This window comes from Heteronotia binoei, chromosome 2 (genome assembly GCF_032191835.1).
Source record: "Heteronotia binoei isolate CCM8104 ecotype False Entrance Well chromosome 2, APGP_CSIRO_Hbin_v1, whole genome shotgun sequence".
Classification (NCBI taxonomy): Eukaryota; Metazoa; Chordata; class Lepidosauria; order Squamata; family Gekkonidae; genus Heteronotia; species Heteronotia binoei.
In genome coordinates this window covers 13,482,013-13,509,314 of record NC_083224.1, presented here as the reverse complement: position 1 = coordinate 13,509,314, position 27,302 = coordinate 13,482,013, and the positions used below count along the sequence as shown (strand labels likewise).

The window sequence follows — 27,302 nt, the reverse complement described above, 5'->3', positions numbered from 1 at the left end:
GGAGCTATGGCTGACCCAAGGCCATTCCAGCAGCTGGAAGTGGAGGAGTGGGGAATCAAACCCAGTTCTCCCAGATAAGAGTCTGCACACTTAACCACTACACCAAACTGGCTCTCCAGTTACTCACTTACTCAGGAACTATTGCTACATGCCTTCTTATGGGACGGTCTACCTGAGGTCAGGTAGGCACCTGGCTCTCCCGGTATTCTGCAAACTATGCCAAACAGATTTGCGCAAGAGGGATTCTCTACAGCCGGTTTGGTGCAGTGCGTTCTCCAGAGCACGAGTCCCCAACCCCCGGTCTGTGGACCAGTACCAGTCCGTGGCCGGTTAGCAATTATATATTACAATGTAGTAATAATAAGACGACGACATTGGATTTATATCCTGCCCTCCACTCCAAATCTCAGAGTGGCTCACAATCTACTTTACCTTCCTCCCCCAAGACAGACACCCTGTAAGGTGTGTGGGGCTGAGAGAGCTCTCCCCAGAAGCTGCCCTTTCAAGGACAACTCCTGCGAGAGCTATGGCTGACGCAAGGCCATTCCACCAGCTGCAAGTGGAGGAGTACTGGATCTCCCAGATAAGAGTCTGCACACTTAACCACCACACCAAACTAATAGAAATAAAGTGCACAAGTGTATCATCCCAAAACCATCCCGCCCACCCACCCAGTCCGTAGAAAAACTGTCTTCCGCAAAACCGGTCCCCGGTGCTAGAAAGGTTGGGGACCACTGCTCTAGAGACAGTTTGGTGTAGTGGTAAAGTGCACAGACTCTTATATGGGAGAACCGGGTTTGATTCCCCACTCCTCCACTTGCACCTGCTGGAATCGCCTTGGGTCAGCCATCGCTCTCGTAGGAGTTGTCCTTGAAAGGGCAGCTGCTGTCAGAGCTCTCTCAACCCCACCTACCTCACAGGGGTGTCTGTTGTGGGGGAGGAAGGTAAAGGAGATTGTGAGCCGCTCTCTGTCCTTGAAAGGGCAGCTGCTGTGAGAGCCCTCTCCAGCCCCACCCACCTCACAGGGTGTCTGTTGTGGAGGAGGAAGGGAAAGGAGATTGTGAGCCGCTCTGAGACTCTTGAGTGGAGGGTGGGATATAAATCCAGTATCTTCATATACCTCACAGGGTGTATGTTGTGGGGGAGGGAGGTAAAGGAGATTGTGAGCTGCTCTGAGACTCTTCGGAGTGGAGGGCAGTATATAAATCCAATATCTTCTACCTCACAGGGTGTCTGTTGTGGGGGGGGGGGGGGAGGTAAAGGAGATTGTGAGCCGCTCTGAGACTCTTCGGAGTGGAGGGCGGGATATAAATCCAATATGTTCATCTACCTCACAGGGTGTCTGTTGTGGGGGGGAGGAAGGTAAAGGAGATTGTGAGCCGCTCTGAGACTCTTCGGAGTGGAGGGCGGGATATAAATCCAATATCTTCATCTACCTCACAGGGTGTCTGTTGTGGGGGAGGAAGGGAAAGGAGATTGTGAGCCGCTCTGAGACTCTTCAGAGTGGAGGGTGGGATATAAATCCAATATCTTCATCTACCGCACAGGGTGTCTGTTGGGGGGAAGAAGGTAAAGGAGATTGTGAGCTGCTCTGAGATTATGAGATTCAGAGTATAGGGCGGGATACAAATCCAATATCATCTTCTTCTACGAAAGAAACAGCACTGCCCTGCACAAAACGGTTCAAAATAGTCAATAAATGAACAGGGACGGTGCTGTGTACCGCTTGCTATAATTAGGATCCTATTATGTAATTTTTACAACACAATGTGTCGCGTTAATGCTTATGTTCTGGTTATTTTGGGTGGTTCCAGATTTCTAAAATCCCAACGTGCTTTTTACCGAATGTCCTGTTTGGTCGACTGTATTGACTAGCTCTGTAAGTCTGCCTTTAGTCCCTGTGGAAAAGCAGGGCTATGAATAAACAAAAAATTACATTTGCTTTTTGAGCACACTGGCCTCCCCGGCGGGGCAATCGTAGGAAAAGCGTAGGAAAAGGCCCTTGCCACCCAATACTTAAGCATTTCAGTCTGCCAGAATCAGGAGATAGCCACAGCAGATACAAACAAACAGCAGCTGCTCCACTGCTCTGTAAGGATGACTTCCTCTTCTTAAAACATTTGCTTAAGGACACCTGCACTTACCCGATGACCTCTCTGATTTAGTCCAGTCCTGCCCCTCCCCCGATCAGATGGGTGGATAAGAACATCAGAAGGCCCCTGCTGGATCAGACCAGTGGAGGAGTCCAGCCTCCTGTCTCACACAATGGCCAACCAGTTCCTATGAAGGTCCAACAACAGGCCAGAGAGGCTGAGGCCTTCATAAGAACATCAGAAGAGCCCTGCTGGATCAGCCTCCTGTCTCACACAGTGGCCAATCAGTCCCTCTGGAGGGCCAACAACAGGCCAGAGAGGCTGAGGCCTTCATAAGAACATCAGAAGAGCTCTGCTGGATCAGACCAGTGAGGGTCCATCTAGTTCAGCTTCCTGTCTCACACAGTGGCCAATCAGTCCCTCTGGAGGGCCAACAACAGGGCAGAGAGGCTGAGGCCTACATAAGAACATCAGAAGAGCCCTGCTGGATCAGACCAGTGGTCCATCTAGTCCAGCATCCTGTCTCACACAGTGGCCAACCAGTTCCTCTGGAGGGCTAACAACAGGGCAGAGAGGCTGAGGCCTTCATAAGAACATCAGAAGAGCCCTGCTGGAGCAGACCAGTGGTCCATCTAGTCCAGAATCCTGTCTCACACAGCGGCCAGCCAGTTCCTTTGGTGGGCCAACAACAGGGCAGAGAGGCTGAGGCCTTCCTAAGAACATCAGAAGAGCCCTGCTGGATCAGACCAGTGGTCCATCTAGTCCAGCCTCCGGTCTCACACAGTGGCCAACCAGTTACTCTAGATAGCCAACAACAGGGCAGAGAGGCTGAGGCCTTCATAAGAACATCAAAAGAGTCCTGCTGAGAGAAGTCAGGTCTGGAATGGGTCCAAGGTCACCCAGCAAATTAGTTGTTGTTGATTTTCCAGGCTGTGTGGCTGTGGTCTTGGCATAGTGAGACCTGACATTTTGCCAGCAACTGTGACTGGCGTCCTCAGAGGTATAACCCAGAAAACTGGAGTTCTCTCTGGGTCAAAGTGAGAAGATGATGGTAGGCAGGTAATTTCTTAAGGAGATATAAATTACCTGCCTACCATCTTCTTCTTACTTTGACCCAGAGAGAACTCCAGTTTTCTGGGTTACACCTCTGAGGATGCCAGTCACAGTTGCTGGCGAAACGTCAGGTCTCACTATGCCAAGCCCACAGCCACACAGCCTGGAAAATCAACAACAACTAATCTGCTGGGTGACCTTGAGCCAATCCCAGTCCTGACTTCTCTCAGCCCCACCTACCTCATAAGGTGAAGGGAAGGGGGACTGTAAGCCACTTGGACCAGGGGTGTCAAACATGTGGCCCGGGGGCCGAATCAGGCCCTCGGAGGGCTTCTCTCAGGCCCCCGAGCAACTGGCTGCCATCTGCTTCCTTCTCCCTCTCTCTTGCTTCCTTCTGCATCACAACTTGCTTTGCCAGGCTTGCTCAATCACACAGGAGCTACAAAGCAAAGCCTTTATTTTCTCCATTGGCTGAGGCTCCTCCCTTGGGGAGGAAGGAGGGAGGGAGAGCTTGCTTTGCCAGGCTCTCTCAATTGCACAGCAGAGCTGCTGAGCCAAGCCTTTCTTCCTTCTATTGGCTGAGGCTCCTCCCCCTTCTGGCCCCTGGGGAAGGAGGGAAAGAGCCAGAGCTTCCTTGGCCCAGTTCCCTGGGTCCCATGGGAGAAACACAAAGAAAGCACCTTTAAGACCGATTGCTAATGGTTTAAGCATGTTTTATTTTAAGTTTTTCTGGAAAAAATCTTTACTTGTGTTTGTCTGTGTCCTTTATAAAGTTTATATCTCTGCTACCTAACCTTAAATAGGTACACACATGGCCCGGCCTGACAAGGTCCCATTTATGTCAGATTCGGCCCTCTGACACCCCTGACTTAGAGACTCCTTGGGTAAGGAAAGGAAAGGAAAGATCCCCTGTGCAAGCACCAGTCGTTTCCGACTCTGGAATGACGTTGCTTTCACAACCTTTTTACGGCAGACTTTTTTTTACCGGGTGGTTTGCCATTGCCTCCCCCAGTCATCTACGCTTCCCCCCCAGCAAACTGGGGACTCATTTTACCGACCTCGGACGGATGGAAGGCTGAGTCAACCTTGGGCTGGCTACCTTGGGCTGGCTTTTGCTGGGATCGAACTCAGGTCGTGAGCAAAGAGTTCAGATCACAGTACCGCTGCTTTACCACTCTGCGCCACGGGGCCGTTAAAAGGTAAGGGTAGTCCCCTGTGCAAGCACCAGTCGTTTCCGACTCTGGGGTGACGTTGCTTTCACCATGTTTTCATGGCAGACTTTTTACGGGGTGGTTTGCCCTTGCCTTCCCCAGTCGTCTACACTTTCCCCCCAGCAAGCTGGGGACTCATTTGATTGACCTCGTAAGGATGGAAGGCTGAGTCAACCTCGAGCCAGCTACCTCAAAATCCAGCTTCCGCCGGGGATCGAACTCAGCTCGTGAGCAGAGCTTAGGACTGCAGTACTGCAGCTTTAACACTCTGCGCCACGGGGTATAAAAGCAGGGTATAAAAAGCTATTCTTCTGTGTCATAATTGTAAGGCGTTTTAGAAAGAAATTCCAGTAATCCCCTATGAATGTGAATGCTTTCCCCTCCAAAGGATCGCTGGGCCATGTTAAAAAGTGTCTACAAATTCATGCATGCACACAGATAAGACTTTCTTTACACAACCAAACAGTGTCCCTCTGTGTACACCTCAGCCGCTCTGCAGGAGTCACGACTGAGTGAGGAAATAGCATGCCTACAAACACTCACTCTTGCCTGAGCATGAAACTTAGATGCAAGCTCAGAAGGACACTGTCCTAGGAAAACCTCCTGAATCATTAACTTTCACTGAAGCCAGCGGGCCCTGCCTTAGGTCAATCATGGAATCGTAGAGTTGGAAGGGATCTCCAGGGTCATTCGGTCCAACCCCCTGCACAAGGCATGAAACTCACAAACACCTCCCCCTAAAGTCACAGGATCTTCATTGCTGTCAGATGGCCATCTACCCTCTGTTTAAAAACCTCCAAGGAAGGAGAGCCCACCACCTCCTGAGGAGGAAGCCTGTTCCACTGAGGAACCGCTCTAACAGTCAGGACGTTCCTCCTAACGTTGAGCCGGAAACTCTTCTGATTTAATTTCAACCCACTGGTTCTGGTCCTACCTTCTGGGGCCACAGAAAACAATTCCACACCATCCTCTACAGGACAGCCTTTCAAGTACTTGAAGATGGTGATCATGTCACCTCTCAGCCGCCTTCTCTCCAGGCTAAACATCCCCAGCTCCTTCAACCTTTCTTCGTAGGACTTGGTGGGTCAAACTCACTCTTCCAGGGACCAGGAATACACACCCTGCAAAGCCTGTGCTATCTCTTCAATGGTGCAGAGAGGTACCAGGAAAGAGAGATGTGCAGTGCAGAAGAGAAAGAAGGGATTGGGGCTTGGTGGGAGAGCATCTGCTTGGAATGCAGAAGGCCCCAGGTTAAGAACATAAGAGAAGCCATGTTGGATCAGACCACTGGCCAACACTGAGTCACGCAGTGGTCAAAACCCCCCCAAGTGCCATCAGGAGGTCCACCAGTGGGGCCAGAACTCCAGAAGTCCTCCCGCTGTTGCCCCCTCAAGCACCAAAAAGACAGAGCATCACTGTCCCAGAGAGAGTGTTCCATCTATCCCTTGTGGCTAAGAGACACTCGTGGATCTCTGCTCCATATAAGAACATAAGAGAGGCCATATTGGATCAGGCCAATGGCCTAGCCAGTCCAACACTCTCTGTCACGCAGTGGCCAAACCATGGTGCCATCAGGGGGTCCACCAGCAGGGCCAGAGCTCCAGAAGCCCTCCCGCTGTTGCTCTCCAAGCACCAAGAATACGGGGCGTTACTATCCAGCATCTCCAATTCAAAGAAGCGGGCAGGTGATGCAAAAGACCTTCACCTGGGCTGCAATGCTGGAGAGCTGCTGCCCGTCTGAGTAGACAGTGCTGACTCCGACAGCCTGATTCGGCATACAGCAGCTTCACGAGCCCCTCAGCCGTCCCGTCCCCCCCCCGCACCGCCCCAAAGCTGGGATCACCCACAAAGGATCGCTAGATCACGTTAAAAAGTGTTTACAAATCCATGCATGCACCCAGATCAGACTTTCTTTACACAACCAAGCAGGTACGCACACGTCCCTCTGTGTACACCTCAGCCACTCTGCAGGGATCGCCTTGCCGGCTTTTGATGGGGTGCCACTAATTCTGGCCCTGAAGGTCAAGAGCCTGGGAGTGCTCCTGGAGCCCTCCTTGTCTATGGAGGCCCAGGTAGCAACCGCAGTCGAGTCCGCCTTTTCCCATCTGCGGCGGGTTCGACAGCTGGCCCCTTTTCTGGAGCGCTGCGACTTAGCAATGGCGATCCATGCTACGGTCACCTCGAGAATAGACTACTGTAATGCCCTCATATGAACATATGAAGCTGCCTTATACTGAATCAGACCCTTGGTCCATCAAAGTCAGTATTGTCTTCTCAGACTGGCAGCGGCTCTCCAGGGTCTCAAGCTGAGGTTTTTCACGCCTACTTGCCTGGACTCTTTTTAGCTGGAGATGCCGGGGATTGAACCTGGGACCTTCTGCTTCCCAAGCAGATGCTCTACCACTGAGCCACCGTCCCTCCCCTAAAAAAGTCTCTTGAACATATGAAGCTGCCTTATACTGAATCAGACCTTTGGTCCATCCAAGTCAGTATTGTCTTCTCAGACTGGCAGCGGCTCTCCAGGGTCTCAGGCTGAGGTTTTTCACACCTATTTGCCTAGACCCTTTTTTGGAGATGCCATGGATTGAACCTGGGACCTTCTGCTTCCCAAGCAGACGCTCTACCACTGAGCCACCGTCCCTCTGCATGGGGCTGCCCTTGACTCTGACTCAGAAACTGCAGCTAGTGCAGAATGTTGCAGCACAGTTGTTCATGGGGCTCCCGAGACGGGAGCACATTCAACCAGTGCTGAAAGAGCTGCGCTGGCCGCCGGTGTGTTCCGAGTCCGTTTCAAAGCGCTGGCGTTGACCTTTAAAGCCCTGTATGGCAGGGGTGGCCAACGGTAGCTCTCCAGATGTTTTTTTGCCTACAACTCCTATCAGCCCAGGCCAGCATGGCCAATGGCTGGGGCTGATGGGAGTTGTAGGGACGGTGGCTCAGTGGTAGAGCATCTGCTTGGTAAGCAGAAGGTCCCAGGTTCAATCCCTGGCATCTCCAAAAAAGGGTCCAGGCAAATAGGTGTGAAAAACCTCAGCTTGAGACCCTGGAGAGCAGGGGAGGGATGGTGGCTCAGTGGTAGAGCATCTGCTTGGTAAGCAGAAGGTCCCAGGTTCAATCCCTGGCATCTCCAAAAAAGGGTCCAGGCAAGTAGGCGTGAAAACCCTCAGCTTGAGACCCTGGAGAGCAGGGGAGGGATGGTGGCTCAGTGGTAGAGCATCTGCTTGGTAAGCAGAAGGTCCCAGGTTCAATCCCTGGCATCTCCAAAAAAGGGTCCAGGCAAGTAGGCGTGAAAAACCTCAGCTTGAGACCCTGGAGAGCAGGGGAGGGACGGTGGCTCAGTGGTAGAGCATCTGCTTGGGAAGCAGAAGGTCCCAGGTTCAATCACCGGCATCTCCAAAAAAGGGTCCAGGCAAATAGGTGTGAAAAGCCTCAGCTTGAGACCCTGGAGAGCAGGGGAGGGATGGTGGCTCAGTGGTAGAGCATCTGCTTGGTAAGCAGAAGGTCCCAGGTTCAATCCCTGGCATCTCCAAAAAAGGGTCCAGGCAAGTAGGCGTGAAAACCCTCAGCTTGAGACCCTGGAGAACAGGGGAGGGATGGTGGCTCAGTGGTAGAGCATCTGCTTGGTAAGCAGAAGGTCCCAGGTTCAATCCCTGGCATCTCCAAAAAAGGGTCCAGGCAAGTAGGCGTGAAAAACCTCAGCTTGAGACCCTGGAGAGCAGGGGAGGGACGGTGGTTCAGTGGTAGAGCATCTGCTTGGGAAGCAGAAGGTCCCAGGTTCAATCACCGGCATCTCCAAAAAAGGGTCCAGGCAAATAGGTGTGAAAAGCCTCAGCTTGAGACCCTGGAGAGCTGCTGCCAGTCTGAGAAGACAATACTGACTTTGATGGACCAAGGGTCTGATTCAGTATAAGGCAGCTTCATATGTCCGTATGTCCAAAAACATCTGGAGAGCTACCGTTGGCCACCCCTGCTGTATGGCCATGGACCTGTCAATCTAAAGGACCGCCTTTCCCCATATGTTCCCCAGAGAGCGCTGCGTTCGGGAACTCAAAATCTATTGTCCATCCCTGGACCAAAGGAGGCCAGACTGGGCTCTACATGGGCCAGGGCCTTCTCAGCGGTAGCACCATTGCTGTGGAACGCTCTCCCCGAGGCCATAAGAGCCGTGCGGGATCTCTCCCAATTCCGCAGGGCTTGTAAAACTGAACTTTTATGCTGCTGGGCAACTCCGCCAGACGGACCACCAACAGATAAACTGTATATTCTGTATAGCGCCAATACTTTGCTTTAAATGGTTTTGAATCATAATGGTCTGTCCTATTGTTTTATACCTGAAATTGAGATGTTGGTTTTATCACGATTGTTGGCCGCCCTGAGTCCGTTTGGAATGGGCAGGATATAAATTGAAAGTAAGTAAATAAATAAAAGGGATCATAACTGAGTGAGAAAATGGCTTAGTGCTAGTGCACGTACCTAGTGCTTTTGCTTGGGGGGGGGCAGCACCTGGGAAAGCAGCCTTCTCTGGTACCGCAGACCACGCCTCCCAGCGCTGCTCCACGGAGAAGCAGTAGCCAAGCCAAGGTTTCAGAACATGAAGCGGGGGCAGAATGTGCGGTTCTTAAGTGCACCGAAAAAAGCCCTCGTTGCTCTCTCCCTTGACACCTGAATCATAAGCTTCTCAAGGAAGGGACCGGTCTCCATGGTTCTGTTGGACTCTGAAGCACAATTGTGTACGCAGAGCGCTGATCTAACAGGAAAGGGTGTGCGGCTTTGTCCCCAAGAGGTCTGACTGCAATCAATCCCTCCAGAAACACAGGAAAACATCGAGGATGCGCTGAACCTTAAACGTGGCCCAAGGTGCAACGCCGACTCTGACGAGCACGAAGGTGCAACGCCGACTCTGACGAGCACGAAGGTGGCTTCTTTCTGCACCCCGAGCGTGCAGCCAGCTTCCTCTGGATCCGAAACAAAGGAGGCAGAACTAGCCGGAGGACAGAGTGTGATCAGAGAGAGAAGGAAAGTGCTCAGAAGCAGGGAGGGGGGAATTCACAGGTCAGACTGTGTCAGTTTTTCATTCCGCTCTCCAAGTTTCTCAGAGGTTTTCACATAACTAGGAACAAAAACCCGGGGGGGTCAATTACACTTCCAAAAAAAGGAAAGAAAATCCGGTTTCCTGTAGGTAACTGACTAAGCAACGGCAGCTCACAGCAAGCGGATGGATCTGGGTCACCTCCCCTGCTGGAGACAGGAAAGCGGCTCTGAGTTTTAGAACTTGGGATTTTCTCCATTTGACAAAGGCGCCTGGAGTTTTAAACCCACACCTTGCGTCTGGGCAAAAGCGCCACTGTAAATAGGGAATTGATCAAGCGGTTGAGTGCGATACGTGAAGCACAATGCAAGCCCAGTTCCCAGTTATATCTGTTGGTTGAGAAAGCAGAGAAATCTAGATCGATTCCCCCCCCCCCTAAAAAAGCACACGGGTTTTCATTCAGTCTCCTGGATGATCAGTGCCACTGGCTGCGATCCAGAGGAACGGCTTTTTTGCACACAGGCAGGTCTGCCCCAGTCGCAAAACCGAAAAAAGGGGAAGAATAAAACTTCAACTCAGGTAACCAACGAGGCTGAAGCAAAGCTGAAAAAAAAAGGATGAATTCTAACGGGCTACGATGTGTTTAATTAACAAAGAAGTAGGGCCAGTTTTTGTAGAAAAATAGGTGGTGGAGCTCATTAGCATAACTCATTAGCATATGGCCCCCCCCAACGCAAGAAAGGAGCGCCCTGGGCGAGCGAGGCCTGCATGAGCTGACTAGAGATCCAGCCAGCCCAAGCAGGCCTCGCTCACCTGGGGCTTTCCTTGGCCGCCCCAAAAAGGCCAACAAGCCACCTGCCACCCAAAATCACATAAGAAGTGGAGAAAGGGTGGTGCAGGCTTCTCCAGGGGTCAATGGGGGCTGCTGGGGGTGTGGCAAAGCCCCTGGTGGCTGGCTGGCTGCCCGCTCTCCTAATCCAGGGATTGTTATGCAGCCACACCTACTATTCCATGGACAACGCAGGCAGTGGGGGAGGAAGAGGGGGAACCCTCGGAAAGGCTCAGGAGCTGTGCTCCTGTGAACTCCTGCTGAATCTGAGGCCTGGATGGGACGTGTTTTGCTTCCTTCGTGTGCATGCGTGTGTACGCGAGCACCCGGAAGTCATGGCAACCTCTGTTGACTGCCCCCCTACTGGGGGCCTGAAGGATATTCAGAGGTGGCCAAGTAAATCCTGCCCCCTGGCTTCTGGCATTCCAAGGAGGTCTCCCATCCAAGTACTTGTCAGAGTCAACCCTGCAGCCAAGTCCACCAATATCTGACAAAATCGAGATTGTTTGGCCTACCCAGGTCAGGGTGATTTACTTTGCTTCCTGAATGTGGGTCTAAACATCACAGAACTATGGTTTGTTCTGAGCTGGTTTATGGGGATATTTGGACCATGAACAATGACGTATAGATGGAACCCTCTGCCTGGGGCAGTGATGCTCTGTACTCTTGGTGTTTGAGGGAGTGGAGGGGGTCACAGTAGAAGGGCTTCTGGAGTTCTGGCCCTGCTGGTGGACCTCCTGATGCCCCCTGGGTTTTGGCCACTCTGGGACACACAGAGTGTTGGACTGGGGAGGCCACTGGCCTGACCCAACATGGCTTCTCTGCCGTTCTTAATCTGAAAAACGATTTTAATGGTCCTCGTTTATTCAAATAAGAGAGTAGAACTTACCCAGGTAATAAACTGGCCTGCCCTCTTTGGTGTGTGTGTTTTAAAGCTTAGGTTCCAGACGTAGCATTTTGTATAACTGCAATTTAAGGTGCATATTTTAATGAATTGTATCACTAAGAAGAAGACTGCAGATTTATACCCCTCTCTTCTCTCTGAATCAGAGAGGCTCACAATCTCCTATATCTTCTCCCCACCCCCACAACAGACAGCCTGTGAGGTGGGTGGGGCTGAGAGGGCTCTCCCAGCAGCTGCCCTTTCAAGGACAACTCCTGTGACAGCTATGGCTAACCCAAGGCCATTCCAGCAGCTGCAAGTGGAGGAGTGGGGAATCAAACCCGGTTCTCTCCGAGACCACACACTTAACCACTACACCAAACTGGCCTTTTGGCCAAAGCCCATTTTGGTTCCAATGGAAGTTTTTATTATGGAGAGCCAGTGTGGTGTAATGGTTAAGTGTGCGGACTCTTATCTGGGAGAACCGGGTTTGATTCCCCACTCCTCCACTTGCACCTGCCAGAATGGCCTTGGGTCAGCCATAGCTCTGGCAGAGGTTGTCCTTTAAAGGGCAGCTGCTGTGAGAGCCCTCTCCAGCCCCACCCACCTCACAGGGTGTCTGTTGTGGGGGAAGAAGGGAAAGGAGATTGTGAGCCGCTCTGAGACTCTTCAGAGTGGAGTGGAGGGCAGGATATAAATCCAATATCATCATCTTCTTCTTCTAATGTATTAATTTAACATGAACATAAGAGAAGCCATGTTGGATCAGACCAATGGACCATCCAGTCCACTCTGTGTCACACAGTAGCCAAAACCCAGACGTCATCAGGAGGTCCACCAGCAGGGACAGAACTCCAGAAGCCCTCCCACAGTCGTCCCCCCCACAAGCACCAAGAATACAGAGCATCACTGCCCCAGACAGAGAATTCCATCCCCTGTGGCTAATAGCCACTGATGGACCTCTGCTCCAGATGTTGATCTAATCCCCGTCTATGCTTGTAGCTGCCTTCACCTCCTGTGGCAGTGAATTCCATGTGTTGTGCCCCATTAGGATTGAAACCGTTACCAGGCTTCAGTTACCAAATCTATCCCAGCCTCAAAGACCCCTGTGCCCTAAACTGGGGCTACCTGCTGCAAGCAGCAGTTTGTGAACCAGGAGGAAAGGTACGTTTGGGATCACGTTGCCTAGCTGGGATGTGCTGAAGACGCAAGATGTCGCCTCTCTCGTGGGGAGGGGGAGGCAGTGAAGTTTCTTGTGTTTTAACGATTTATTAATAACATATGGTTACAATATTTAATTGTCTCTTTTCTATACTAACCCATATGATATTTCAACCCCCCCTCCCTCCAATATTTGATTTCCCTGAAGTTATAAATTTAAATTCAATTATAAGGTACCACTAACCAAAGTTCAATACTTTTCTTTTCTCATTAATACTCAAAAATTGTCCAATGTCTTTTTTACATTCCACTCTTTCTCCATATATCCTTTAAATTTCTTCCACTCCTTTTTGAATATATCTAAATCATAATCTCTTAAAGCTTTTGTTAATTTGTCCATCTCACTCCACGATAAAACTAAGACAGTGAAGTTTCTTGTTTCCATCTCTCTTCGACTGCAAGCCTCACTAGAACAGCGTTCAAACCTTTGATCTGGGTAGCATAGCGTGAGAAACCAATAAAACAGTAACGTGTCAAAATGTGAGAATGTCTGTTAATCGCTCTATTGTTATAAGCTTGGGCCAAATTGAGGGCATTTCTTTCTCAGTTTGGACCAGGCTTATAACGATAGAGCGATTAACAGACATTCTCACATTTTGACATGTTACTGTTTTATTGGTTTCTCACGCTCATGTTACCCAGATCAAAGGTTTGTTCAATCTGTTCATTTTACTCTTCTGTCGTTGGATCGTCAATCTGTGCCATTTTGCATTCTAAACCACTGCCGACCGGCTATATGTAGCTCTGCTCACTGTACCCGATGCCTCGTCTGATGAAGTGTGCTTAGAGAGCACACGAAAGCTGACCTTCGGAATAAAACTTGGTTGGTCTTAACTTGACTCCTACTTTGTTCTACCAGCTACCGTATTTTTTGCACCATAAGACGCACTTCCCCCCCAAAAAAAAGTGTGGGGGGGAAGTGTGTGCGTCTTATGGAGTGAAGGTACATACCTTCCTCCGGGGGGGGTGTGTGTGATCCGCTGCCTCCGCCTCTGATCCCGGCGCTTCCCCCGCGCCTGCCTGCCTGGCTCCAGCTTCTTCCAGCAAGCGCTGGGATCGCTCCACGCTGCCCCCACCGCAAACCCAGCGCTTCACGAGCGCCGGCTGCGGAGAGGGCAGCGTGCTTCCTCCGTGCCTGTCTGCCTGGCTCCAGCTCTGATGCTTACAGCAAGCGCTGGGATCGCTCCCTCCGCCCTCCGATCCCAGAGCTTGCTTTAAACATCAGAGCTGAAGCCAGGCAGACAGGCATGGAGGAAGCACCTGCCCCCTTCGCAAACCCAGCGCTTCGCGAGCGCCGGCTGCGGAGAGGGCAGCGTGCTTCCTCCGTGCCTGTCTGCCTGGCTCCAGCTCTGATGCTTACAGCAAGCGCTGGGATCGCTCCCTCCGCCCTCCGATCCCAGAGCTTGCTTTAAACATCAGAGCTGAAGCCAGGCAGACAGGCATGGAGGAAGCACCTGCCCCCTCCGCAAACCCAGCGCTTCGCGAGCGCCGGCTGCGGAGGGGGCGGGTGCTTCCTCCGTGCCTGTCTGCCTGGCTCCAGCTCTGATGCTTACAGCAAGCGCTGGGATCGCTCCCTCCGCCCTCCGATCCCAGAGCTTGCTTTAAACATCAGAGCTGAAGCCAGGCAGACAGGCATGGAGGAAGCACCTGCCCCCTCCGCAAACCCAGCGCTTCGCGAGCGCCGGCTGCGGAGGGGGCGGGTGCTTCCTCCGTGCCTGTCTGCCTGGCTCCAGCTCTGATGCTTACAGCAAGCGCTGGGATCGCTCCCTCCGCCCTCCGATCCCAGAGCTTGCTTTAAACATCAGAGCTGAAGCCAGGCAGACAGGCATGGAGGAAGCACCTGCCCCCTCCGCAAACCCAGCGCTTCGCGAGAGCCGGCTGCGGAGGGGGCGGGTGCTTCCTCCGTGCCTGTCTGCCTGGCTCCAGCTCTGATGCTTACAGCAAGCGCTGGGATCGCTCCCTCCGCCCTCCGATCCCAGCGCTTGCTTTAAGCGTCAGAGCTGGAGCCAGGCAGGCGCGGGGGAAGCGCCGGGATCAGAGGCGGAGGCAGCGGATCGCCCCCCAGGAGGAAGGTGCGTCCTATGGACCGGAGCGCCTTATGGTCCAAAAAAATACGGTATATGTTGCTCTGCTCACTGGACCCGATGCCTCGTCTGATGAAGTGTGCTTATTACAGCACATGAAAGCTTACGTTCTGAATACAACTTGGTTGGTCTTAAGGGTACACTCGACTCCTGCTTTGTTCTACTGCTTCAGGCCAACACGGCTGCCCGCTTGGATCTACAGAACACCGTTCTTTAGACAGGAGAGCTGAAGAGGCAAACACTCACGCGTTGGAGACTTGGACGTCGTGCCAGCTCTTCGAGAGGTTTTGCTTCAGCCCATCCAAAGGGGTCAGGCCCAGCTTTCTCTTCAGCTCTCCGCAGTGTCTCTCTTTGGCAGCCAGGACCTGGCGCAGGGTGCCGATTTCTTCCTCCACCTGCAAGAGAAGCGCCAGGGGTTAGCGGGTTCTGGGGGTTGCAGGAGCGAGCGGAGATGGGACATGCGTGGAAGATAAGCGGTAGTGGTCCGGTATCCCAGGAAAAGCATCGACTTATGACGCTGTAACTGTGCGTATGAAATTAAATCAGAAGAGTTTTTGACTAAACATTAGGGAGAGCTTTCTGGCAGTCAGAACGGCTCCTAAGTGGAACAGGCTTTCTCCTTGGGAGGTGGCGGGCTCTTCTTCCTTGGAGGTTTTAAAACAGAGGCTAGAGGGCCATCTGACAGCAATGAAGATCCTTTGAATTTAGGGGGAGGTATTTGTGAGTTTAGAGCGGTTCCTCAGTGGAACAAGCTTCCTCCTGGGGAAGTGGTGGGCTCTCCTTTTTACGGAGTTTTGTGTAGTGGTTAAGTGTGCGGACTCTTATCTGGGAGAACCGGGTTTGATTCCCCACTCCTCCACTTGCAGCTGCTGGGATGGCCTTGGGTCAGCCATAGCTCTGGCAGAGGTTGTCCTTGAAAGGGCAGCTGCTGTGAGAGCTCTCTCAGCCCCACCCACCTCACAGGGTGTCTGTTGTGGGGGAGGAAGGGAAAGGAGATTGTGAGCTGCTCTGAGACTCTTTGGAGTGGAGGGCGGGACATAAATCCAATATCTTCTTCATCTTCTTCTTCTACTAGGGCTTCCAAGATACGGCAAGATCAAACCTGCCTGGGTTACCCAGGTCTGACCAAAAATTCACGTTGTGGTGTAAAGTGCCATCAAGTCACAGATAACTTACTAACTGGCGGAGACTGACCAAGAGAGAGATCTTGGGGTCGTGGTAAATAACCCACTAAAAATGTCGAGACAGTGTGCGGTTGCAATAAAAAAAGGCCAACGCCATGCTGGGAATTATTAGGAAGGGAATTGAAAACAAATCAGCCAGTTCCGTAAAAGATATTACGGCAGTGGAAAAAGTCCAGAAAAGAGCAACTAGAATTATTCCCTATGAAGAAAGGTTAAAACGCTTGGGGCTCTTTAGCTTGGAGAAACGTCGACTGCGGGGTGACAAGATAGAGGTTTACAAGGTTATGCACGGGATAGAGAAGGTAGAGAAAGAAGTACTTTTCTCCCTTTCTCACAATATGAGTACTCGAGGGCCCTCCATGAAATTGCTGAGCAGCTGGGTTAGAACAGATAAAAGGAAGTCCTTCTTCACCCAAAGGGTGATTAACACGTGGAATTCACTGCCACAGGAGGTGGGAGGCGGCTACAAGCATAGCCAGCTTCAAGAGGGATTGGGTAAACATATGGAGCAGAGGTCCATCAGTGGCTATTAGCCCAGGCATATTGTTGGAACTCTCTGTCTGGGGCAGTGATGCTCTGAATTCTTGGTGCTTGGGGTGGGGGGGCGCAGTGGAAGGGCTTCTAGTGTCCTGGCCTCACTAGTGAACCTTCTGACGGGCACCTGAATTTTTTGGCCATTGTGTGACACAGAGTGTTGGGCTGGATGGGCCACTGGCCTGATCCAACATGGCTTCTCTTATGTTCTCATGACCCCAAGGGGTTTCAAGAAAAGAGACATCCAGAGGTGGTTTGCCATTACTGCCTCTGCGTCACACCTCTGGTATTCCTTCGACGGCTCCCATCCAAATACTACCCAGGGGTGACCCTTCTCAGCTTCCGAGATTTAGCTAGCCTGAGCTGGATTTAACTGAGACTGCAAACAGGGATTAACCGCTGCTATCCGATTGTTATGCTGGGCCCTGCTTCGAACACGAGCAGCGGCATTTTGAACCAGCGGAAGCTTCCAGACAATTTGCAAAGGCAGCCCTCTGCACGGCATATTACCGTAGCCCAGCCAGAAATAGAGCCAGTTTGGTGTAGCAGTTAAGTGTGTGGACTTTTATCTGGGAGAACCGGGTTTGATTCTCCACTCCTCCACTTGCACCTGCTGGCATGGCCTTGGGTCAGCAGAGCTCTTGCAGAGCTGTCCCTGAAAGGGCAGCTTCTGTCAGAGCTCTCTCAGCCCCACCCACCTCACAGGGTGTCTGTTGTGGGAGAGGAAGAAAAAAGGAGATTGTGAGCCTCTGAAATTCAGAGTAGAGGGCAGGATATAAATCCAATATCTTCTTCTTCTTCAGTTCCCCACATCCCACCCTTCACGCTCCACCCCACTGAAGGCTTGCATGACTCCCCTGGAATGAGACAGAAAAAAAGAAGACTGCAGATTTATACCCTGCCCTTCTCTCTGAATCAGAGACTCAGAGTGGCCTACAATCTCCTATATCTTCTTCCCCCCCACAACAGACACCCTGTGAGGTGGGTGGGGCTGAGAGGGCTCTCACAGCAGCTGCCCTTTCAAGGACAACTCCTGCAAGAGCTATGGCTGACCCAAGGCCATTCCAACAGCTGCAAGTGAAAGATTGGAAAATCAAAGCTGGTTCTTCCAGATAAGAGTCCACACAGTTAACCACTACACAAACTGCTCTCAGAAGGAAGGGGGGGAGAAACTGCGTGTCCAAGATCTGGATAACTTCTACCAGCAGTTCACGGGTAGAAGTTCTTGGTGCTTGAAGGGCAACCGAGGGAGGAATTCTGGAATTCTGGCACTGCCGGTGGACCTCCTGAGGGCACCTGGGTTTTGGCCACTGTGCTACACAGAGTGTTGGACCAGAAAGGCCACTGATCTGATCCACTGTGGCTTCTCTTACGTTCTGACATCCTGGGCAGTGATGCTCTGTATTGTTGGTGGGAGGGCTTCTGGAGTTCTGGTGCTGCTGGTGGACCTCCTGAGGGCACCTGGGTTTTGGCCACTGTTTGACCCAGAGGGTTGGTCCGGATGGGCCATTGGCCTCATCAAATATGGCTTCCCTTATGTTCTTATGACATGCTGAATACCGTGGGGAACAAGAGGGGAACCCACAGAGAGGCAGAGCAGCGGTTCAGTTCCCTGCTCTGCAACGGAACCTTGCCGGGTGACCTTGGGCCAGTCACGAACTTCCAGCCTAGCCTACCTTGCAGGGTTGTCGTGAGGATAAAACCGAGGAGAGGAGAGAACGATGTCAGCCGCTTTGACCTCAGTCCTCATCGGGGAGAAAGGCGGAGGTATAAATGAGGTAAACGAAGAAATAAATAAATAAGAAGTCCTTTTCACGAAAGCAGAAGGGAAGCTACTCAATTGAACTTCAGACAACCCACGTTCCTAACCAAAGTGCTGTCCAGAACTCTTTAGACCAGGGGTGTCAAACATGCAGCCCAGGGGCTGAATCAGGCCCCCGGAAGGTTCCTATCAGCAAGTAACTGGCTGTCATCTACATCCTTCTACCCCTCTCGATTCCTTTTCCATCAAAGCTTGCTTTGCAAGGCTTGCTCGATCGCACAAGGAGCTACAGAGCAAAGCCTGTATTTTGTCCATTGGCTGAGGCTCCTCCCTTGGGGAGTAGAGGGGGAGGAACAACTTGCTTTGCCAGGCTTTCTCAATCGCGCAGCAGAGCTACTGAGCCAAGCCCCTCTTCCTTCTATTGGCTGAGGCTCCTCCCCCTCCTGGTCCCCTGGGAAGGAAGGAAAGAGCCAGAGCTTCCTTTGCCCAGTTTCCTGAATCCCATGGGAGAAATACAAAGAAAGCACCTTTAAGACCAATGAGTGCTAATGTTTTAAGCATGTTTACTTTTTTTTTTTAATCTTTAATTGTGTTTGTGCCCTTTAAAAGTTTTTATCTCTGCTGCCTAATCTTAAACAGATACACATATGGCCCGGCCCAACGAGGTCTCATTTATGTCAGATTTGGCCCTCGTAACAAATGAGTTTGTCACCCCTGCTTTAGACTAGAAGCAGAATTACACAGATCATAAGAACGTAAGAGAAGCCCTGTTGGATCAGGCCAATGGCCCATCCAGTCCAACGTTCTGTGTCACATAAGAGAAGCCCTGTGGGATCAGGCCAGTGGCCCATCCATCCAGCTCTGTGTCACATAAGAACATAAAAGAAGCCCTGTTGGATCAGGCCAATGGCCATTCCAGTCCAACACTCTGCGTCACATAAGAACATAAGAGAAGCCATGTTGGATCAGGCCAGTGGCCATCCAGTCCAACACTCTGTGTCACAGAAGAACATAAGAGAAGCCCTGTTGGATCAGGCCAATGGCCCATCCAGTCCAACACTCTGTGCCACATAAGAACCTAAGAGAAGCTCTGTTGGATCAGGCCAATGGCCCATCCAGTCCAACACTCTGTGTCACATAAGAACATCAGAGAAGCCCTGTTGGATCTGCAATGGTCCATCCAGTCCAACACTCTGTGTCACATAAGAACATCAGAGAAGCCCTGTTGGATCAGGCCAATGGTCCATCCAGTCCAACACTCTGTGTCACATAAGAGAAGCCATGTTGGATCAGGCCAATGGCCCATCCAGTCCAACACTGTGTGTCACACAGTGGCCAAAAAAACCAAGTGCCATCAAGAGGTCCACCAGTGGTGCTAGAAGCCCTCCCACTGTTGCCCCTTCCCAAGCACCCACAATACAGAGCATCACTTGCCCCAGACAGAGAGTTCCATCAATACCCTGTGGCTAATAGCCACTGATGGACCTCTGCTCCATATGCTTATCCTTAATGTTAGATCCTCGTAGCACACGTGAGAAGTACGCACAGAGAGTGACTTACCTTGACTAACTCGGCTCTCAACTCCTCTTCCTCCGCTTCGGTGAGCCCATTGTAGGAAGGGGGTCTCGGAGGAGCGGCTGCCGCGTTGGCGTTATCCACGGGGACATCCGTCATCGTATCCGACAGCAGACCTTTGTTGGGAGAGTTAAGGTTGATATCTGTCACGGACAAGAAGCAGAAGGGGGTGGAGAAAAGGATAAGCAGCTAAACAGCAAAGCGGGTTAGTTTCACGGGGCGTTTGCGACACAGAGGGAAAGGGGAAGAGAAACTCCAACCGAGCTCTGAGTTTGACTCGGACAGGAGCAGGGAATTTGCATTTCGAAAGCCGCAGGCGGGCGAGCAGTGCCCTACCAGCAATCGTCCCTCTAAGCTGCAGAAGTCTCGTGAGCAAAAATTCCACTTTTGTGAGCTACCGTCGTTAAAGCTGTGAGCGATCGGCGTGAAAGTTGCGAGCTGCTGGCGTAAGTGAGTGTGCTCTGAGGTCGTCCTTCCTGAGCGAAGACAAAAACCTGTGAGCTGGAGGCTAAAATTCTGTGCGCTAGCTCAGCTTAGAGGGAACTTCGAGGCAACTTCAAGAAAAGGGCTTCGCTGTTAAGAGCCCCCAAACACCGACACAATCGGAAGGAGGATCTTATTGGACCGACAGCCTCATTGACAGAAGCATCTTCACGCGGCGACAAACCCAAGTTTGCCACCAAAAGGAACCAACCACGTTCCGCTCCAAAGGCACAGCTGCACAAGACTTCCGGTTTCATGCACATTTTGAGGTGAGAGCAGGGTGCTATTTTTCGGAGCAGGAACTCCTTTGCATATTAGGCCAAACAACCCCCGATGTAGCCAGTCCTCCCGGAGCTCACAGTAGGCCCTGTACTAAGAACCCTGTAAGCTCTTGGAGGATTGGCTACATCAGGAGTGTGTGGCCTAATATGCAAAGGAAGGAGGAGGAGGAGACGACTGCAGATTTATACTCCTCCCTTCTCTCTGAATCAGAGACTCAGAGCGGCTTACAATCGCCTATATCTTCTCCCCCCACAACAGACACCCTGTGAGGTGCTTGGGGCTGAGAGGGTTCTCCCAGCAGCTGCTCTTTCAAGGACAACCTCTGCCAGAGCTCTGGCTGCCCCAAGGCCACTCCAGCAGGTGCAAGTGGAGGAGTGGGGAATCGAACCCGGTTCTCCCAGATAAGAGAGCTATGGCTGACCCAAGGCCATTCCAGCAGGTGCAAGTGGAGGAGTGGGGAATCAAACCCGGTTCTCCCAGATAAGAGTCCGCGCACTTCACCACTACACCAAACTGGCTCTCAAGAAGAAGATATTGGATTTATACCCTGCCCTTCACTCTGAATCTCAGAGCAGCTCACCATCTCCTTTACCATCCTCTCCCACAACAGACACCCTGTGAGGTGGGTGGGGCTGAGAGGGCTCTCCCAGCAGCTGCTCTTTCAAGGACAACTCCTGTGAGAGCTATGGCTGACCCAAGGCCACTCCAGCAGCTGCAAGTGGAGGAGTGAACATATGAAGCTGCCTTATACTGAATCAGACCCTCAGTCCATCGAAGTCAGTATTGTCTACTCAGACTAACAACGGCTCTCCAGGGTCTCAAATCTGGACCCTTTTTAGTTGGAGATGCCGGGGATTGAACTTAGGACCTTCTGCGGCATACGGAGGAAGAAAACCCAAAAGAACCTGACCTCGGCACAGCAGAAGTCAAATAGATGACGTAAGGGTAGATGACCAGGAAACAGGATAAAAAGCCATCATTTCTGTGTCTAAGAACAGCCAGACTTCGGGCATTTTGTTTTTTTAAACGCCGGGATACTCCAGTAATGATAGCCTCTGAGGCCTTCCACAAGAACGAACTCGCCGGCGCTTCGTCCTTGTTTACCACCTCAAACGACTGCGCCGGGACCTCCCGTGATAATTCCACAGGGAGAGCCGCGTTTGTTGACTGTAGCGAGCGAAAGTCCTACGGCAGCTTATTAAAGATCAACGGCATTGGTTCCGGCGTGAGCCTCCAGAGTCAGAACTCACTTTTCCGGATCCCGACAGGGAAGGAAATCGTTGTGGAAATTTTTATAACAAAAAAGAAAAAAAAACACCAGGAAGATCCTTAAAGGAGTACAGTGGCACTCCGTGAGCAGAGGGCCAGCGCCGGATCAGTCCCCAGAGCAAACCAGCCTGTTCCAAGACAGACCTGTAACAACAGATCGCCTGCTGGTTGTCACCTACAGCTCATGGCTTCAGTTAGTTCGATGCATCAGTCTCTTGTAAAGACAGTTTGGTGTAGTGGTTAAGTGCACGGACTCTTATCTGGGAGAACCGGGTTTGATTCCCCACACCTCCCCTTGCACCTGCTGGAATAGCCTTGGGTCAGCCATAGCTCTCTTATCTGGGAGAACCGGGTTTGATTCCCCCCTCCTCCACTTGCAGCTGCTGGAACGGCCTTGGGTGAGCCGTAGCTCTCGCAGAGCTGTCCTTGAAAGGGCAGCTGCTGTGAGAGCCCTCTCAGCCCCGCCCACCTCACGAGGTGTCTGTTGTGAGGGAAGGAGATAAAGGAGATTGTAAGCCGCTCTGAGACTCTGGTTCAGAGAGAAGGGCGGGGTATAAATCTGTGGTCTTCTTCTTCACTTAACCACTACAGCCAGTTGGGTGTAGTGATTAAGTGTGCGGACTCTTACCTGGGAGAACCGGGTTTGAATCCTCACTCCTCCGCTTGGAGTTGCTGGAATGGCCTTGGGTCAGCCACAGCTCTCGCAGAGCTATCCTTGAAAGGGCAGCTTCCGTCAGAGCTCTCTCAGCCCTTCCTACCTCACAGGGTGTCTGTTGTGTGTAGGGGGGAAGGTACAGGAGATTGTGACTGCTCCAAAACTCTGCGATTCAGAGTATAGGGTGGGATATAAATCCATTATCTTCTTCATCTCTGTCTGGAGAATAGGTGGTGGTGAACAGGCCTTTCCTCACCGACAGACCCACAGACCCAAGAACCAACCCTTGCGACAGACTTAGATGCCAACTTTCTCCCCGCACATATTCGACTAGCGCTGCTATGGAAGCAAATGATGGTCTCAGCTGCTTGCATGTTATCCAATGTAATATATACCGCCATGTGCCCCAGAGCCCTTCTGCACTGAACAAGTCCCTACGCAAGAGAAACAATCAACACAGAGCCGATATAAGAAAACGCAACATTCAGAAGCCGTGGGGGGGATGGGGGAGAGGACGTTTTAATCCTCCGGGACATGCTGTTGCAGAACCAAGTCTCTGTTCTACGGAGGAAGGACAACACAATCCAGAAAGTGCCGAATTCGAAACATGCTCTCACCCTCGCCAAAACGGAGACGTCAATTTCCGCACTTGTTCTAATTCCTAGCAGCTCAACGGGCCCGCTTTTGGAAGGCTGTAATTGGCTCTTAACGCTTATTGCACTGTAGCCCTTTCCTAACGTTAACTTTTCTCACGCTACTTCCTTGATTCGTTGTGTTTATTCGATTTCACCAGGCTGCACCCCGTGAGCAGGAACGGCTGACCTTTTATCATCCCCTAATTATGCATAACCACCAAATCAGTTCCAGTCCTACGCCGAGGGAACCGCACCGGAAAGATTTACAAGAGGATTCGTATCACGCTTCCTTCTGCTCCCGTTCCTCCACCTCCCCCCTCCTGTGCTTTTATTACCAACGTCTCTAAAATGACCTCCTTTCCAAGAAGGAGAAGGAGGAGGAGATGATGATGGATTTATACCCTGCCCTATACTCTGAATCTCAGAGTGGTCAGAATCTCCTCTACCTCCTCTCCCTACAACAGACACCCTATGAGGTGGGTGGGGCTGAGAGAGTGTTCCCAGAAGCTGCCCTTTCAAGGACAACTCCTACGGAAGCTATGGCTGACCCAAGGGCATTCCAGCAGCTGCAAGTGGAGGAGTGGGGAATCAAACCCGGTTCTCCCAGATAAGAATCCGCACAATTTACTACTATACCAAACTGGCACTACACCAAACAAGCATCGGAAGAAGCGAGAATCCAGCTGACGGATGCAAAGGCTGGAATAAATTTTGCTAGCCTTTAATAAGGTGCCACAGAAATTCTGTTTTATTTAGCCACAAGGCTCACCGAAAACCCTATATACCGGACAAGTGGGCATAAGTTCAGAGACTCGCGTGAATTATCACGTCCGGTCGAACACTACAGGAGCAAACTTCTTTCTTTGGTATTTTTGTGTATTTTAGGTGGGTGGATGGGTGTAAGTCTGCACCTGGAAGTCGTGTCGACCTCTGAGAGCCAGTTTGGTGTGGTGGTTAAGTGCACAGACTCTTATCTGGGAGAACCGGGTTCGATTCCCCACTCCTCCACATACACCTGCTGATGGGACCATGAATAAGTCACAAGTTCTCGCAGAGCTGTTCTGCTCAAGAGCAGGTTCTGTCAGGGCTCTCTCAGCCCCACCTACCTCACAGGGTGTCTGTTGTGGGGAGGGGAAGAGAAAGGAGATTGTTAGGTGCCCTGAGACTCCTTTGGCTAGCAAAGGGCAGGATATAAATCAAATCTCTTCCTCTCTGGTGACTGACCCTTACTGGGGGCCAGGAGGATACTCAGAGAGGTGGATGAACAAAGCCTGCCCTGTCTCCCAACTGTTGGTATTCCCGGGAGGTCTCCCATCCAAGTACTAACCATAGTCCACCCTGTTTAGCTTCTGAGATCGGACTTGCGTGGGGTATCTAGATCAGGGCTATAGGACCGAACTCTTGATGCTGTCTGCACCTCCTTCATGAGCAGTGAGGCCTCAGACTTTATTATTTTTATTTATTTACCTTAAATTTCAATCCCGATTTTAAAAACCAATAAAACGCAGTTACAATTTGAAACCGTTCTGCGGTGCTGTACGACTTCAAGGTACATTATTATTAAAAATACATTAAAAACTGACGCTAAATCAAGAGTCCAGTGGCACTCGAGGACCAACAAGATTGGGGGGAGGGAGAGTACAAGCTCTCAAAAGAGAACATCAGAGAAGCATGTTGGACAGGGCTGTAGCCGATGCCCCTATAGAATCTGTAGCGTCCCCACCCAATCTTCCCTGAAAGGATCAGGCCAACGGCCCATCCAGTGCAATGTTGTACCACAGTGGCCAACACCCAGGTGCCCTCAGGAGGTCCACCAGCAGAGCCAGAACTTCAGAAGCCCTCTCACTGTTGCCTTCCCCCCCAAGCACCAAGAATACAGAGGATCACTGCCCCAGAAAAACTGTGCTATCTCAAGGGGTGTCAAACATGCAGTTCCGGGGCTGAATTAGGCCCTCGGAGGGCTCCTATCAGGCCCCCGAGCGACTGGCTGTCACCTGCTTCCTTCTCCCTCTCTCTTGCTTCCTTCTGCATCACAGCTTGCTTTGCCAGGCTTGCTCAATCGCACAGGAACTACGGAACAAAACCTCTATTTTCTCCATTGGTTGAGGCGCCTCCCTTTAGCTCGCTTTACCAGGCTCTCTTAACTGCACAGCAAAGCTACTGAGCCAAGCCTCTCATGATGATGATGATGATATTGAATTTATATCCCGCCCTCCACTCTGAAGAGTCTCAGAGCGGCTCACAATCTCCTTTCCCTCCCCCCCCCCCACAAAAGACATCCTGTGAGGTAGATGAAGATATTGGATTTATATCCCGCCCTCCACTCCAAAGAGTCTCAGAGCGGCTCACAATCTCCTTTCCCTTCCTCCCCCACAACAGACACCCTGTGAGGTAGATGAAGATATTGGGTTTATATCCCGCCCTCCACTCCGAAGAGTCTCAGAGCAGCTCACAATCTCCTTTACCTTCCTCCCCCACAAGACACCCTGTGAGGTGGGTGGGGCTGGAGAGGGCTCTCACAGCAGCTGCCCTTTCAAGGACAACCTCTGCCAGAGCTATGGCTGACCCAAGGCCATTCCAGCAGGTGCAAGTGGAGGAGTGGGGAATCAAACCCAGTTTTCCCAGATAAGAGTCCGCATACTTAACCACTACACTACACCAGAGCTTCCTTTGCCAGTTCCCTGGTTCCCATGGGAGAAATACAAAGAAATCACCTTTAAGGCCAACGAGCGCTAATGTTTTAAGCATGTTCTAAGTTTTTTAAAAATACATATTTAATTGTATTTGTGTCCTTTATATAGTTTATATCTCTGCTACCTATTCTTACATAGGTACCCACATGGCCCGGCCCAACGAGGTCTCATTTATTTCAGATCTGGCCCTCATAACAAATGAATTCAACAGCCTTGATCTATACCTTACAGCTAACAGTCACTGACAGACCTCTGGCTCCATATGTTTCTCCAATCTCCTCTTGAAGCTGCCTATACTTATAGCCACCACCTCTTACAGCAGCTGTGAATTCCAAGTACTCTTTGGTGGAAAAAAAAAATATCAAACCTCCCTTCGTCAAATACCAAAAGGAACACGGCACTTGAGCCCGAAAGATTCTACAAACCCTAATGATGATGCCAGCCGTGAAAACCTGAAATCTTTGACACCAAAAGGAACTTTGACATTTGAAAGCTGATAAACTCAAAAAACCTTGTTGGTCTCGAAGGTGCACACGGACACGGGTCTAGCTGTCCCATGCAGACCAACAGAGCTCCCGTCTGAAACGAAAAATTAAGCGATTGCTGGAACACGGGTGCACGCATCTGCGTGCTGGTATCACGGGAATTTAAAACTTGCGCGGCGTGGCACTGAAGCAACAAAGCGCCACGTGCCGCTCCAGAAAAATCAAAAAGCAAAGAATTTAGATCGGCTGGGAACGTCAGTACTCCGACTGCAATAAAGGCAGTTTAAGGTGACGAGGTTGGGCAAGAAGCGATTCCATTCCCCCGAGAGCCTGAGCATAAACAAATTCCAGTAAAGGCTCGCCAGAGTCTGGTTTTTGTTATCACAGAGCGATAACAGGCAAGACCAAAAGTTCAGCCACCTCATCCACACCATACACCTTTTACCTTATCACACCCCGGAATATTACTTCCCACCTTTTTCAGCGCTGGGATCGACAGCTCCACAATCCACCACCCCCCTCCCCGCCTAGCTCAGGAAAACTTCCTGGCAACCATCGTCTTGGAATGGCTCTCTCTGCCAAGCCAAAGCCGTTCAGCTCCCTTGCCCCAAAGCTACAGAGAGCCCCGGCCACGTACCATTCCTGCATCCCTACGCAAAGCTGCCTTCTGCCAAGTCTGATCTCTCGAGGTCAGTCTCATCTGCTCTGGCTGGCAGCAGCTCTCCCAAACCTTTGCCTTCACCGCCTGGCCTGTTTTAACAGGAAATGCCAGGGAATGAACCAGGAACCTTTCTGCATGCCAAGCAGATGCTCTGCCACTGAGCCAGGGTCTCCAGGTCAAGAACTTTCCCATCACCTCCTGAAGAAGATGGTATTGGATTTATATCCTGCCCTCCACTCCGCAGAGTCTCAGAGCGGCTCACAATCTCCTTTCCCTTCCTCCCCCACAACAGACACCCTGTGAGGTAGATGAAGATATTGGATTTATATGCTGCCCTCCACTCCAAAGAGTCTCAGAGCGGCTCACAATCTCCTTTCCCTTCCTCCCCCACAACAGACACCCTGTTAGGTAGATGAAGATATTGGATTTATATGCCGCCCTCCACTCCAAAGAGTCTCAGAGTGGCTCACAATCTCCTTTCCCTTCCTCCCCCACAACAGGCACCCTGTGAGGTAGATGAAGATATTGGATTTATATCCCGCCCTCCACTCCGAAGAGACTCAGAGCAGCTCACAATCTCCTTTACTTTCCTCCCCCCACAACAGACACCCTGTGAGGTGGGTGGGGCTGGAGAGGGCTCTCACAGCAGCTGCCCTTTCAAGGACAACTTCTGCCAGGGCT

At 51.4% G+C, this 27,302-nt stretch overlaps 1 protein-coding gene across 4 annotated transcripts in view; it reads right to left on the bottom strand.

Annotated features, from left to right (window-relative positions):
• TPD52L2 (TPD52 like 2) overlaps positions 1-27,302 on the bottom strand; it is a 67,425-nt gene that overhangs the window by 37,049 nt on the left and 3,074 nt on the right. For 3 of the 4 annotated variants that reach the window (XM_060230597.1, XM_060230598.1, XM_060230600.1), the window contains exons 2-3: positions 19,444-19,601; positions 14,650-14,798 (exon numbers count right to left, since the gene is read on the bottom strand). In XM_060230597.1, the coding sequence (XP_060086580.1) occupies positions 14,650-14,798; positions 19,444-19,601 (307 nt within the window). The remainder of the gene's footprint in view (positions 1-14,649; positions 14,799-19,443; positions 19,602-27,302) is intronic. The other variant, XM_060230599.1, reaches the window with a different exon arrangement.